Source organism: Colias philodice, chromosome 2 (assembly GCF_061535455.1).
Source record: "Colias philodice isolate Cphi_HAF_F1 chromosome 2, ilColPhil1 Martin Lab GWU primary, whole genome shotgun sequence".
NCBI classification, from domain to species: domain Eukaryota; kingdom Metazoa; phylum Arthropoda; class Insecta; order Lepidoptera; family Pieridae; genus Colias; species Colias philodice.
This window is the reverse complement of record NC_143087.1, coordinates 7,444,515-7,459,761: the sequence shown is the minus strand read 5'-3', so window position 1 is coordinate 7,459,761 and position 15,247 is coordinate 7,444,515. Positions and strand designations below refer to the sequence as shown.

The 15,247-nt window shown below is 32.4% G+C and overlaps 1 protein-coding gene and 1 pseudogene across 1 annotated transcript; one reads left to right on the top strand and one right to left on the bottom strand.

Annotated features, from left to right (window-relative positions):
• Positions 1–784: 784 nt before the first annotated feature.
• Positions 785–5,340, bottom strand: LOC149490558 (uncharacterized). Its single transcript, XM_089705780.1, has 4 exons — positions 5,165–5,340; positions 4,115–5,077; positions 3,709–3,948; positions 785–1,769 (listed from the first exon to the last, which is right to left on the bottom strand). Exons 1-4 carry the CDS (start codon positions 5,204–5,206, stop codon positions 924–926), a joined length of 2,091 nt encoding a protein of 696 aa, XP_089561906.1. The 5' UTR covers positions 5,207–5,340; the 3' UTR covers positions 785–923.
• An 8,212-nt stretch (positions 5,341–13,552) lies between these two features.
• LOC149490557 (uncharacterized) lies at positions 13,553–14,803 on the top strand (annotated as a pseudogene).
• Positions 14,804–15,247: the final 444 nt, after the last annotated feature.

Below are 15,247 nucleotides of genomic sequence, written 5' to 3'. Positions count from 1 at the left end.
GGCTTATTATTTAAGTAATTGGGTAAATTAGTTGATCGTACGAAGAAAATAATGTGTAAATTAAACCATTTGCGAATGTGTGTAGATTGTTGTTAAAAATAAACTTGAATAAAATGTTAAAAAAAATCTTGACGTATTTTTAATTACCCATGTAGAACCTAATTACCCACAAGTTATATCAATGATATTTTAAGTTACGTGTAGATAGGTAACCAACCATAGAAATCTAAATAACAAGACACATAGAAGTGCTATAAGCCTATAATAATGTCATAATTCGTATGAAAACCACTGTCACCAAAATCAACACATTTTAACCACAAACCGATAGCTAAACAGTACATACTTATAAACTATGCTTTTTACTGGACAGCTTGATTTTAGTGAAAACTAACTTAAATATTAAATTAAGCTTTTTTAGCTTTTTTGTATGTATCCTAATTCCTAACGCACGAATTTACGGTTTATTTTAGAATAACACAAGTTTATGAGACGTTTTGTTTTGTCTTTTTGCTCCAATACGAAAAAATTCGGCTTTTCTACAACAGAGGTCGTTAATTTTCAACTTTGAACATAAACTCATAGAAATAAGGTTGCAATTTGTGTTAAACGTGATAATAAGAACGATCGACTGTGACATTCATTGTTATTTAGATTACTATGGTGACACTCATAAAACTTGTAAAGCTTGTATTCTATAATTTTAAACTATCTATATCTTTTTAATTATTAGGTATATCCTTAGTTACAGTATCATGGATCGTTAATAAAAAACAATATTCAATTACATATGTAATATATTTATTAATTTACTCTGAATAATAATAATATATTCTATACATATTTATATTATACAATAGTATTGTGGGTTTAAAGAAAATTGTAAGGGTGGATAAATGTGACTATGATCATATAATTACAAGTTACACATCTATCAATTTACCGGAACAGCAACTACAGGGGTAAAAACTATTTAAATCCATTGTTTTAAAATTTTTGTTTAGCAAAGAACTATTTTGTAATTTTTTAAGTAATTCCCATATTCGAGCCATATCATCATTCCTTGCATCTGTTTTAAGATACATGGATATTTCTTTGTCTTCAGCTAGCCTGAATAACAAATCTCTCAATTCTCCCAAAAGATGCTTAAGTTCGTTACATTCTTTTTCAAACATTTTCAGTTGATGTGTCCTTTCTTCATCTCTTTTCTTTAGTAAACTTCTCTGTTGTTGATACAAAGCTACATATTCACATATTGTATCAGTTTCATTCTGTAATTGAAGTATAATATGTTCAAGTCTATGTTTTTCATCTGATAAGTTGGCAACTTCATCCATTATGTTCATAAAACGTTGCTGCAGTTTTAACATAGCATCTTCTTTAGGAATGATACAATTTGTTTTAAAATCATTGTCATGTGGCACTATCTTTTTTTCGTTAATACTTTTTTCGGTTTCTGAAAAGTTATTGTTAGATTCAGGATCAATTGTGTGTTCTTCAATTATGTCTTGACAAATATGTTCATTTAGTTCGGTTTCATTATGATTTTTACATGATGAATGGTTTGATCCATGTTCTAATATTTCATTATATTTTTTCGCAATTTCACGAGATTCGTTTTGTAGTCGCATCATCTCTTCATCTTTAGCCCGCAATTTTTTATTAACTGTTTTTCCCAGTTCTTCAATATCAGCAAGTTTAAGCATAAGTTCTTTGTTTAATTTTTTTTCATGAGTTAACATTTCTGTCAGTTCTAATTTGTCTTTTGTCTGAAAAAAAATCATATAGGTATTAATATTATTCTTTGAAATCGGGTACTGACGTTGGCATGGTTTAACCCTAGAAAGATAATCATATAGCACCTACCGTAAAAGATAATCATACGTCTGTCAGACGTATGTTAGTTAATTAAGATTTTTAGTAAGGAATTTTTGTCAAACCTTATAGGTTTAAGTAAATGTTTATATTCTATTTAAGAAAATAAAACGATAAATTATCAAAAATAAATTTTAATTGACAAATTACAAACAAAAACCGTAAACTTCTTGACAAATCAACAAAAACTTAACTTATCTTCTATAGGAACATATAAAATCACTTTGAGTCTGTATATTTGCATATTTGGTACTTTTTCACTTAAATTAACGTATACAATACCTATTTCAATAATCAGCATTTTAATTTTCGGTTATTAAATACACTCATGGCACACAACGTTGTTATGTTCTCCATACACGGGTTTTTTGCACTCCACGCATGATAATTTCGACATCCTGCGGAGTTTAGATGGACAGTACGAACAATATCTCTTTCTTTTTCTTCTTGCTGAACTTGGCCACTGTTTACATTAGCATTAGGCAGCAAAACCTCTATATTTTGCCGCACAGTCCTTTTCAGAGTTGCCATCTCTAACCTTTTTTCCATCCAAGGTAAACTGAGATCTGTACTAAATTTTCTTACGGCTTAGAGGCTTTTCATTCTGTGATAGAATATTAGAACAATATATCACGTACGAATTTACAAAGGCTATGTTGAAAATGCCATAAAGTACAGCCATTGGCCATCTGTTCGACTTTCTGGAGCATGACATTGATGAACACATTTGGTCAAATGTGTCAACACCTCACCTCCAAACTTGGTTGGCAGTAGAGTCTGAATAGTCTTCAGCAGAGACGTCGGGTATATCCACAGCTTCATCAACGAATTCGTCTTCAGTGTCACTCTGCACATCGTCTTCCAAGAGGTTATCTTCGCATTCGCTTTCACATTCTGATGACGTTTCTTCTTCACTTTGATTTAAAAAGTTCTCATTTTGAGAACTATCCAACACCTTTCGGTTTGCCATTATAATATAATATTAATTAATACCTAAAAGTAATAACAAATAAGTGTAAATAACAATAAACAATCAGTTCAAATAATTTGCAAAAGTTGCATTAAAGATAATTATACGTCTCGCGGACGTACGGCGTAGGTATATCTTTTTACTGAACGTACTTACCGTGTTTCCACCACCACTCAGCGCGAGCTTCGGCCACCGACGGAGCTGACTCGCGCAGCTAGCGCGCTGCGATTAATAATAAAAAAAATAGAACGAAATTTAATTTCGCGATACGTCTCGCGGACGTAGATTATCTTTCTAGGGTTAAACAAAAAAAAAAAGAAAAACCACTAACTCTCTTACAGAATGCAGATTCTATATAAGTTAGTATACTAGGCTAATATATGCTAGGCTTTGCGTGAGTAACGTAAGTATTTATTGTATTGCAAGTTGACTTTGCTATACGTCCAGGCAAATGGTATAAATTGGCAATTTACAAATAGCAGTGTCACTTTACAAACATTGGGCATTTTGCATTACATTAACAGCTGAGTTTGTAAACAGTGAAATTGTAAAATTTGCCTGTGACACTTATACAAATATATAAATAACATGGGAGCCGCTGAAGAAATTTTTTTTGGTTGTTGGAATTTGGTTTGTTGGAATTTCCTTCACTTGTCTAATGATGAACTTAAAAAATTTGAAAAATATCTACCATGTGGAGCCTGGGCAAGTGGCTAGTACATATATAGATATGTTGCAATATAACTATTTTTAGTTAAAACTAGAGATCAAAATCTAAATAAATTATTAGTAAGTTAAAAACTACTGATAATTGTTATTAAATCATTGTTAATTGTTGCAATAGTTTAAAACAAAAATATTACCATTTTAATTATAACCAGTTCAAGGCCTTCTATATCTGATTTAAGTTTAACATTTTGTTCAGTTGCTCTCTGTGCGGCAATTTTGTCACTAGTTATATCTGCAGAGAGTTTGGTAACACTCAAAGCATCATGTTCGCATTCAGGTTTTTGTGACTTTTCCAATTCGTTTATTTTAGCTATGGCTTCGTCATATTGCTTTTGAAGTTCTCCTTTATGTTGTTCACTCTGTTCTAAGCTCATCTGTAAACAAAATGTATATCTAAAAATACCAAAATCTTTAAAAATCCTTACTTATAAAGACTACATACCAACTCAACTTTAATAATAATTGTTGATCATGGCTTGTGTAAGAGATATTTAATATATTTTAGAAAGGGAGACCTATAGATATGCCTTAAAGACCCACCTGTAAACTAATCAGTTGTTTTTGCAATGCACTAGTATCCACTTGAGTTTCAACTTCAAAATCCTTTTTATTAAAATTTTGTAGACGAATTTCCATATCACTGATTTGTTCAATAAGACTGGTTTCGCGGTCAGAAAGTCTGTTCACTTCTTTTGAGAGATCTTCATTTCTCAAAGTTGTAGAATTTAATTGTGTTGAAAGATCTTTCATGTAGTGTTCATAATAAGATGTTAAATGTTCTCTTTCTCTTTCCATTATAGCAATTTTTTGCTCTAATCCACTAATTTTGGTTTGTAATTGATCAATTTCTGCATTGTTGGAATTCTTGTGAACATTTTCTGTGGTGGAATCAATTGAGAGTTGCTGCACTTGCAACCTAGCTGCTTCTAGTTGGCTGTGATATAAACTAACCTGATTCTGTAGTTGAGCATTCTCTGATTCCTTTGTTTGTAACATTGTTTTGGTAAAATCCAACTGTTCATTTAAATTATTATTTTCATCCAACAATATCTGATTGTTGTTTTTTATTTCAGAAACCATATCATCTTTAATTTTCAACTCTTGACTTATTTTAGAACACTTATCAGATAATATGCTTATTTCTGTTTCTAAAACATTGATTTTTTGTTTGCATTTATTGTGATCAATCTGCTCATTAGTGTACAATGAATTCAACTCTGATAATTTGTTTTGTAAACTTTGTACTTCATTTTCAAGACACTTTTGATTATAAATTAAATATTCTGTCATGTTAACATCTTGTAGCTTATCTTCAACCACATTAGGATTTTGAGTTTCATAGGAGCTCAGAGCCTCATTTCGCGAACCAGAATTGTGTTCATCATGGACAATGTTTGTTATCTCTACCATGTTTGTATTTTGTTTTCCATCTATATTATCATTTTTTTCACTACTAATATCGACACAATCTTTTTGAGTTTTCTTTACTTGGTGATCTCTTAACTGCAAAAAGGTAATAAAGATTAGAGCATTAAACTCGAAACATTACAACCACATAATTTGCATGTAGAACATAAACACCGAATTTACCTTTCTACGAGCATTGGCTAATTTTTCAGCTCTTGCATCCATTTTTAATTAATAATTGCAATTTATTACGTTAATTATTATTTATTATATACACATTTAATAATTAATAAAATATCTTCATACGTTTTCAAATCTACTTTGACATTTTACTGAATCAAGATGTGTTATGACAACTGATAAACACGTCACCAGTATTACCATTTCTTAAATTAGCTCATAATTAAAATAGACTATATTTTTCAATGTATTTGAAATTTGAATACAATTTCCGTTGAAATTAGAAAATATACAATTACCGTACAGTATATATACCATAATTGATAACATTGAAATAAGGTAACCAACCAATCCATTTTGGTTCATTTCAACAATCACGACTGTATATTTTTTTTTGTTTAATCTTTCGTCTTGTCGTCAGCGAATAACGGTACATTGCTAATACATACATACTATAAGGGTACATTCCAAACATTCACATGGTGTCGAGGTTTTCTCTACCGAATCTGTTTTTTTGCAGGATTCGCTAAAACATTCGGTTTTTCCAGATCCGATTGAAATAAGATTCGGCCGGTAATCCGTTATCCGGTTCATTTTAAACAAGAGCGCGTGTGTATGAACGCATGCGGCATGTATAGAATTCGTTATACCCACAGTTATAATATACCACTGCACCGTATTTTAAATTTTGCAGTACGGCCGGATCGGTTTGTAGTCGTAAAATCGGGGAGATTACAAACAATAGAAAATAATCTATTTTCATATAGCTGTATGCCTGTATCATCAAGATATTGCCTCTTACGGTGCTTTTTAACCAATAATGTGCGAGGATGTGTAGCGAGGAATACTTCTTTTATTCTTCTTTTTAAAGAACCATTACTTATAGTATCCCTTCATTTACCTCGTCTCACTCAGCAGTCAGTAAAGCTTTGGTGGGAATCCTCACACATTTTCACAGCACAGCTAGACATCCTCGCACATTATTGGTGAATACCACCCTAAGTCTACTTTTTACCGACTTTAAAAAAGCAGGTTTGCAATTAGACTGTACACGTACACTGTGAAGTTTCGACTAGGTGAACCGATTTTTATGAAATCATGTTTCACAATAGTTAGGTAATTAAATTACATTTATAAAGAGGAAAGTTTTGTATGTGGTTTTCACGCATAAACTACCTACTGGACCGATTTTGATGAAATTTGGCACAGACAATATTTAGATTCTGAGAAAGAACATAGGCTACTTTTTATTGCAAAATATGTACCACGGGCGAAGCCGGGGCGGACCGCTAGTACTGGGTAAAAGGAATAAAAAAAAAACTACATATAATAATAATATGTATTTAAATGTTATTGCAATATAAGACCAATTTTGCGTGTACAATAAATTATTATATTAAAGCATGTTGTACCTAAAATATTATATCACTTATGAGTACATTTTAACATAGAGTATATTTGTTACAAAGGAGTTGCAAAAAATTTAGTTAAAAAGAGATTAGCCAAAATAACATATATAAAGCGAAGGACGATTCTTGATATTACCTGTATGTTCGATTTAAATACATCTTAATTGACATCGAAAAGAACAAATAACTTACTTACTCATTACATTTTTGTTGCAATATCTCCTTGTTTCGATTGTGAAGAAGTTAAACAATATCTGATTATTATCAGATTTTAAACAACATAGGTATCTATAGGAACAAAGAATACATCATAAAAATCAGGGGAGCCGGTACTCTATATAATATATTGTACTTGTTTCCGGTTAGTTACTTTTGACTTTTTAATTTTTTAAATCTCAGTCAATAGCTAATCTCTTCAGTGAAATTATCATCGAGCACTACCCATGCACCAGACGCCCCTGATTTATGTTACGATGATTCCATTTTGCCTAAGCATTTTGCAGAGAATATGACTATACAGTAATGCATAGTTGTTAAATTTCTTTACAAAATTTTGTTTGCATTAACTATATATAAATAAAATACTTGGCAAGTTTTTGCAAGTGAGAGTTTTGCACTTAATTTTATAATTTGCTTATATACCTACATAAAGAGATAAGAAAATAAATAAAAAATATTTTAGAAATGTGATGCTAAAATTGAAAGTAAATGTGTGCTGTCGTTGTCATAATAATTTATTATAATTACGACAATTCAACAATTACAAATTTTAATTCAAAATGTTGTAATGTGACAAGATTTTATTTTCTTAACATGGACTTAAAACTGTAAATCAAAATGTAAAAAGATGATACATATTTGCAATTTTATTTAAGTTGTTGAAGCTCGCTGGTCGATGAAAATTATATCTTTTTTGTTTCAGATATAATATAAAAATTCAAATCGTTACCTATTATACAATTTTTGAATTTACATTGAAATTAGGATTTACATTACGCGTTAAAACGACACGCCATATCAGTTATCACAGTTACTTATTTTGATAGTATAATAATTGACGCTTTTATAATTACTTAATTGAAGTTAATAAAAAAAAATATAATAAATAATTAATAAAAATAGACAATATAAGGATTATTCTATTTCCGGAAAATCTTATGTCATCTTGATTTTTCAGTACGGTGTGGATTAAAAATAAAATACATGGTAACATGTATCTATAGTGCAACGCCATGGTTCTCACCTGACACCTATTGGAACGAAATCTCACCTATTGGAACCAAATCAATCAAATCAATTGTAATTAAGACAAAAAATTGTAACGACACCGTAAAAACTATGCCGTGCGACGAGTGCGTGTTTCTCTGTCTGTTTGTCTCTCTCTCGTTCATAGAACTTCGTTCTATCCTGGTGTTGTGTTTATTATAAACATTTGTATCAATTACTAGTGAATATAGTATTAATAGTAAGTCTATCAAATACAGTATCACACTTGGCAAGCATTCGACACACTACACTAAACAAATATTGTCTTTATGTATTGTTTTTTTTTATAATTTGTAAAAGTTTGTATGTAGGTAGTTAAGTATCTAGTTATGTCGATCGTATATATAGATATATATATACTATGTTGTACAAACCAACACCAAGTACCAACCACCTCTGTAATTAATTCAAATAACCTTTTCCTACTTTATCCAATAATTTTGTTAGGTTTCTGAATAGCATAATATAATATTAGCATAATACGCAATTACATTAAACTATAAACAGCATGGCTCCTAGACAATTCAAAAGGAAATAAAAATTACTGGTTATTTATAAAATTATAACCGAAAGTAAACTTTACGTTAACACAATATTTTTCCAACTATGGGAAACAATTTTAACTTTCCGGTACAATTTATAGTCAGGTTAACTAACTACTGCACCCTTAGCGTCCACTATATTATATATAAGATCATTATTTCAATAATTTGTATATTACCCATAAGAATTATATCAGGTTTAATTAAAAAAAAACATGTAGTACAAGATACACAAGAGATAAATATATAATAATTATGTGCTATTTATTTTATTTGTATACATTAGAAAATTAAAATTTACACTGATTTTTTTTTCCATTTACTTAATGTCATATTATTAGCTTTTATTTAAAATAGTTTAAACTACATATATTTGCGTTTACAACACGTTATTAACATATATGAATTTGGGCGTCTCTGAAATGTTCATCTCAAATTTCCAGGGACACGTAAATGGCTTAAAAGTAATACCGTAAAATGGGGTGAATAGAAATCGCGGGGTGTAGGTATAGAAACAAACCTGAGAACTTGATTATGGTCGTTCTAGATTCTATATAGTCTGTTAAAGTATCTTTATTCCCACTATTAATAACACACACACACACACATTTTTCCTTCAATCTGGCAACATTAAAATTTACGTCAAGTCTGATGACATAAAGAAAAAAGCTGTTGAAGGGAACGTCTGCGTACAAGTGTTTATTAAGGGCGTATTCAGAAAGAAAGCTTGAAACTTATAAGCGCTTATCGGCGCATGTTCATATATTTTCCTGCGCGGGATGGCGCGGGTTACCAGCGCTGATAAGCGCTTATTAAGCACTTATAAGTTTCAAGCTTTCTTTCTGAATACGCCCTAACTGTGTAAAACTTAAAAAAAAAACATCACTGTTATCTCCTTGTCAATTTGCATACTTGGATAGCTAAGTTTCTCATCTATTAGGAATAAAAAAGTGAGTATCAATATTCCATCATTTTGTTCTAATTTTTTAGTAAAATCGAGACTTAGAATTTTTTTACTGAATTCGAGGTGAATAGAACCGAGTCGGGGGCGATTAGACACGCCTTTAGGGTCAATAGAAACGACGAAAGGGGTGAATAGATATGAGTGAGGGGTTGATAGCAACGAGAAAGAGGTTAATAGAAACATGATTTTCAGGGTTGTCAATCGAGTATTTTTTCATCATAACAGTTTTCATTAAAAATTTTTGTTAAAATGTTTTTCTGTGACACTTTAATTTGAAAGTTACATTTTTTATCTTCAACGGCTTTGGTCAATTTAATTTAACATTTTCTGGATTTCTGAGATAAATATTTAAGACCGTTTAAGGATTTATTTGCGATTAGCCTCATTCCAAAAATGCCCTAATTGTGGGTACATTTGCAAAAAGACTTATTCTTAAAAATACATATTCTCGATATGCCCTATTTTTTTTTAATGTTCGTTAATATATTTAAATATTAGGATTCTACTTAAGTTTTACTTGTTTAATTTAAACTGGTATTTCTTTTGTGTTCGAATTATAATTAATTCACATAAGGTGAATTACATCATTTCTTGTACCTTATTTTCACGAATTCTTCATGATTATTTTAAACAGATAACCCACATCGCGCTGTGAACATCATGCCGAGGGTGTACAAGCCAAATCCTCGTGGCAAGAGATATAAAAGGTATAGCAAGGAACTCATCGAGCAGGCTCTTCGTGAGGTACCTGGGTCAAATATATGGCCAGCCGAAAAATATGGCCACATACCATTATTCCAAACAAGAAATATTGTAATAACCTGAACGCGACCATAAATTGTCGCTAGTGTCGCGCGTATCCGAACGGCGTACCTGTCACCCTTCCCGCGCGCCCGCTAGTCGCCCAGTGTCAATTAAAGTGAAACACGCTGTTGAGGTTATAAAAACATTTGTTAAGTATTGTCCTGTATTTTGTTATTTTTTAAATAAGAATCTTTGTAAATCACATTACGATGTTGTGTGACGATTGTAATTTGATATTTCTTTGTCTAATTATCAAAGTAATAGTGTGTTTTTCATTCGTGAATATGAAAACGTAAAATATGCATGACTGCAAATATGGCCACCAGTTGGCCATATTTCCGGTACGAAAGTATAAACGTTTTTTTTTTGTTTTAGACCATGGCACGCTATAAAGCTAGAGGGATTCGAGGTAATTGGTCAGAAGCATCAATGAAACAAGCTTTAACTGCAGTCAAAAGCGGTAAGATGAAAGTAAATACAGCTGCAAAGCATTATAATGTGCCAAGACGTACTCTAAGGCGTTATTTACAAGAGAAAAAGGAGACGAAATCTACTCTGGGTCGAAACCACTTCTTGACCCTGAACAAGAGAAGATTTTAGCATCCCGTGTTATTCGCCTGTGCAATGTGGGATACCCATTGACACAACGTGTACTACGTAGATGCGTAAAGACATTCTGTGATCGAAATAACATTTCCGCGTCAGGTGGAGACTTGATGGTAGGACGAGATTGGCTGAGAGGATTTTTAAAACGTCATAGGAATATCAGCAGACGAAAGGCCCAAAACCTAAATCCCGCAAGGGCGCAAAAGTTAAATAAAGCAGTCGTTTCTGATTATTTTGCTAAATTAAAAAAAGTCTTCGAAGATAATGACATCATGAATAAACCAGAACGCATTTTCAATATTGACGAAAAGGGTTGCCAACTTAATTTGCACAAATCACCAGAAGTTTTGGCTGAACGTGGATCCAAGAGAGTACATTTAGTAGCACCAGAACATGGCGAGAATGTCACAATAGTTTCATGTGGCAATGCCTTGGGCCATGCGATTCCGCCCATGATTCTCTTCAAAGGCAAACGCATGAAGCCAGAATGGATAGATTCCTTGCCAACCAGTTCAATAGCCCAAATGACACCCAAAGGGAGCATGAACTCTGAAACTTTTGAAAACTGGATTCATCATTTTTCGAAATTTAAATTGCCGGGACCTTGTTTACTTATCTTCGATGGAGCCAAATGCCATTTGGACTATTCGATTGTTGAAGCAGCAGAAAAATTTGACATCAAGCTTTCCTGCCTTCCTAGTAACACCACTCATGAATTACAGCCGATGGACAAATCGGCATTTCGATCCTTTGAGTATTACTGGGACGAGGAAGTTTTAAAGTACTGGTCAGTACACGAAGACAGGAAAATAACAAAACAACGATTTGGGATATTATTTTCTAAAGCGTGGGACAAATCTGCGACACCTGCTAATATCAAATCTGGATTTGAAGCGACCGGAATTTTCCCATTTAATCCAGAAAGGATACCAGAAGAGGCATACGCTCCCAGCATACCTACCTTTGATTCTTCAATACCTGGACCTTCTCAAAATCAAGAAAATAATGACCCCAATGATAGCGACGCTACTAATGCTAGTGAAAATCTTTTGATTCCTCCTCAAGGAAATGAAGATCCTATCGACAGCGACGCTACTAATGCTAGTGAAAATCTGTTAATTCCTCCTCAAGGAAATGAAGATCCTATTGACAGTGATGCTACTAATGCTAGCGAAAATCTCGTCATTCCTGCTCAAGTAAATGAAGATCCCAATGACAGCGCCGCTATTGATGTCAGTGGAAATCAGGTCAATCAGGAAATCAATCAAATCTCTTCATTCTCTTCCAAATGACGAAAAACATAATTCAACTCCACCTACGCAGTCTCTTACTCGAACTGATTCCTCTGTTGAAAACCCGGTGCCTATACTGCATTCAGATCAAAAAGATTCCCAGACAAGTGAACACCTATTGCCAAACACTGCAAATCGTTCTGATAATAATCCACGGAGCCCAACTCAAGTAGATAGATCAACTTTTATAGAACCTCAGCCAAATATATATGACGATATCGATAGTAGCGACGAGATTCCTTTATCCAAACTAAAGCAGTACAAGAATAATAGAGACTCGATAACTGAATCAAAAGTCTGCTCCACAACACTTAATGAGTCATATTCATCTTTTTGTGAAATTTTAAAAACCCCGGAGAAAACTTCAAGTCCAAAAACTACACCTAGACTCTAGAGCAAAAGCTATTAATAGTCTGGCACAGGAGCTAACAAAATCAATGTTTACGGAGAAAATTAATAAGCCAGGACCATCCAACGCTAACAAACAAAAAATTAAAAATAAGCCAGGGTCATCTACAGTTTCTTTCCAAAAAAGGAAACAATATTCTGCTAAAATGAAGAAGACTGAAGCAGTCACATCTATGGTTTCTAAACAGGAAGGTAAAGGACGTTCTAAAAAATCTAAAAACTCTTGGTATTGTTACGTTTGCGATGAGGATAAAATAGCAGACATGAGACTATGCTTTCGATGTCAAACGTACGTCCATGAGTACTGTGTTGGCTTAACAGAAAACAAAAGAAGACAGATGAATTTGTTTGCACTCGGTACAGTCAGGACTAATTATACTTTATTAGGTTTACCTATTTTTTTTCTAGTTTGTCATATCATTGTGATTTACTTATGAAGGGTCTCAAAAGTTACGTTTTTTTTGATAATTTTGTTGTTGATTATAAGTATACGTATCATTTTAAGTTGTTGAATCTCATTGGTGATTTTTATATCTTTCAATTTATATTTCTTGTTAAGATAGTTCTTTATTTGTTCTGAATGTCGCCCAAAGAATATCTTTTAAATAAATATTCTATCAAAACATAATTTCCATTTTTATTTCATTTTATTTAGAATATTTTTAAACAAGTAAATTCATACATTAAATATGGCCACATGTATGGGCATATTTTCCTCCCCCGTCGAAAATATGGCCAATTCCTATTTTTTTTTAATGTTGAAAATACTTTTTTATCATATAAAGTCTTTGTATTTTTTTGCCTTTGTTGTAAAGATAAATAGCCACTCTTCATGAATGAGTGCTAAAACTTGTTTTTTTAGTGTTATTATTATTAAAAAAGGATAACAAACCTTAAGGTGGCCATATTTGACCCAGGTACATAACGAGGAGAGCAATTCCTTGAGCAACGTTGCAGAAAAATTTCAAATTAACAAATCTGTCCTCTATAGACACAGTATTAAAAATATGAAGACCCAAGGAGGCCAGACAGTGCTATCAAAAGAGACAGAACTTGCATTTATAAAATACATTAACGTATGTGCCGAATGGGGATATCCTATGGAGCTTTATGACTTAAGGGTTTTAGTTAAAAATTATTTAGATAAATTAGGCGTAACGGAAAAAAGGTTTAAAAATAACTTACCTGGGCCGGATTTCCCCTGAAGTTTTTTGAAAAGACACAGTGATAAAATAACTCAGAGGGTATCACAAAATATTAAAAGAAATCGAGCTGCAGACTCTCCAGATACTATTAAAGAGTATTTTGAACAGTTAAAAAAATCTATTAGTGATGTTCCGATCGAAAATATTGTAAATTACGACGAAACGAATTTGGCTGATGATCCCGGCAGAAAAAAGATAATTACTAAGAGAGGAACAAAATACCCTGAAAGGGTGATGAATTCTTTAAAAGCCTCAGTATCAATTATGAAGGCGTGTACGGCTGCAGGAGAAATCTTACCCCCATATGTAGTTTATAAGGCTCAGAACTTATTTGATACTTGGATAAAATCTGGCCCAAAAGGAGCCCGTTATAATAGAAGTCTTTCTGGCTGGTTTGATTCTAACATTTTCGAGTATTGGGTAACCAGCATGATAATTCCGTTTTTTGAAAATAAACCCGGTAAAAAATGTTTGATAGGTGATAACTTATCATCTCACCTATCAATAGATTTAATAAGAAAATGTTATGAAAAGGATATACATTTTATTTTCTTACCAGCCAATTCCACGCATATTACCCAACCACTTGATGTTGCGTTCTTCAGACCTATGAAAATAGCATGGAGAAACATAATTTTACAGTGGAAGAAAATTGATGGACGAAATCAATCTTCGATCCCGAAAGGTTGTTTCCCCAAACAACTTAAAAAAATAATGGAAAATTTAAAATAAAATGGTTCAGCAAATGTTATTTCTGGCTTCAGAAAAACAGGAATAAATCTCTTTGATCCCTCAGCGGTTTTAAAAAAATTGCCTGATTGTGACAATCAAGTTGAACAGCCCGAAATCGTTGATTCTTGGAGTATTTAAAAGAAATGCGATACGGGACGAATAATATAGCGGAACCCAAAAAAAATGAAAAAGCTTCAGGTTCAGGCAGGAAAAAGTGTGTTACTATCGAGCGATGAAGACTATATTGAGACTGACCCGGAATACATACCTTGTTTAGTCCCAAGAGAAAAAAAACATCAGAGAAATGAAAAAATATTGGATGGAATCACTAAAGGGAAGGGCAAAGAAAAAAAACCAAAATCTAATATAAAAAGCGATTGCAAAGAAAATGATCCACCTAAACATGAAAATCAACTTGATAATGCAGTTCCAAGTTGTTCGTACAACATCAGTCCTTATGATGTTGACAATATGCCTGTTGTTTTTGAAAACGATTTAGATGGCATCGGGCAAATTGAAACCATTGTTCAAAATGAGGAGAATCCGCCAGTTCCAAAAGAAAAGAAGAAACAGAAAAATGAAAAAAATATGGATAGAGTAAGTAATGAAGGGAAGGGTAAAGGAAAAAAAACGAAAACTGATGTTAAAACCGATTGCAAAGAAAATGATCCACCTAAACATGAAAATCAGCTTGATCATACAGTTGCAAGTTGTTCGTACAACATTAGTCCTTACGACGTAAAAAATATGCCTGTTATTTTTCAAGACGACCTGAATGTCATAGGGCAAATTGAAACCTTTGTAAGGAACAATGAAAATGAGAATAATCCAAAAATATTGAAATAATTTCTGATGTCG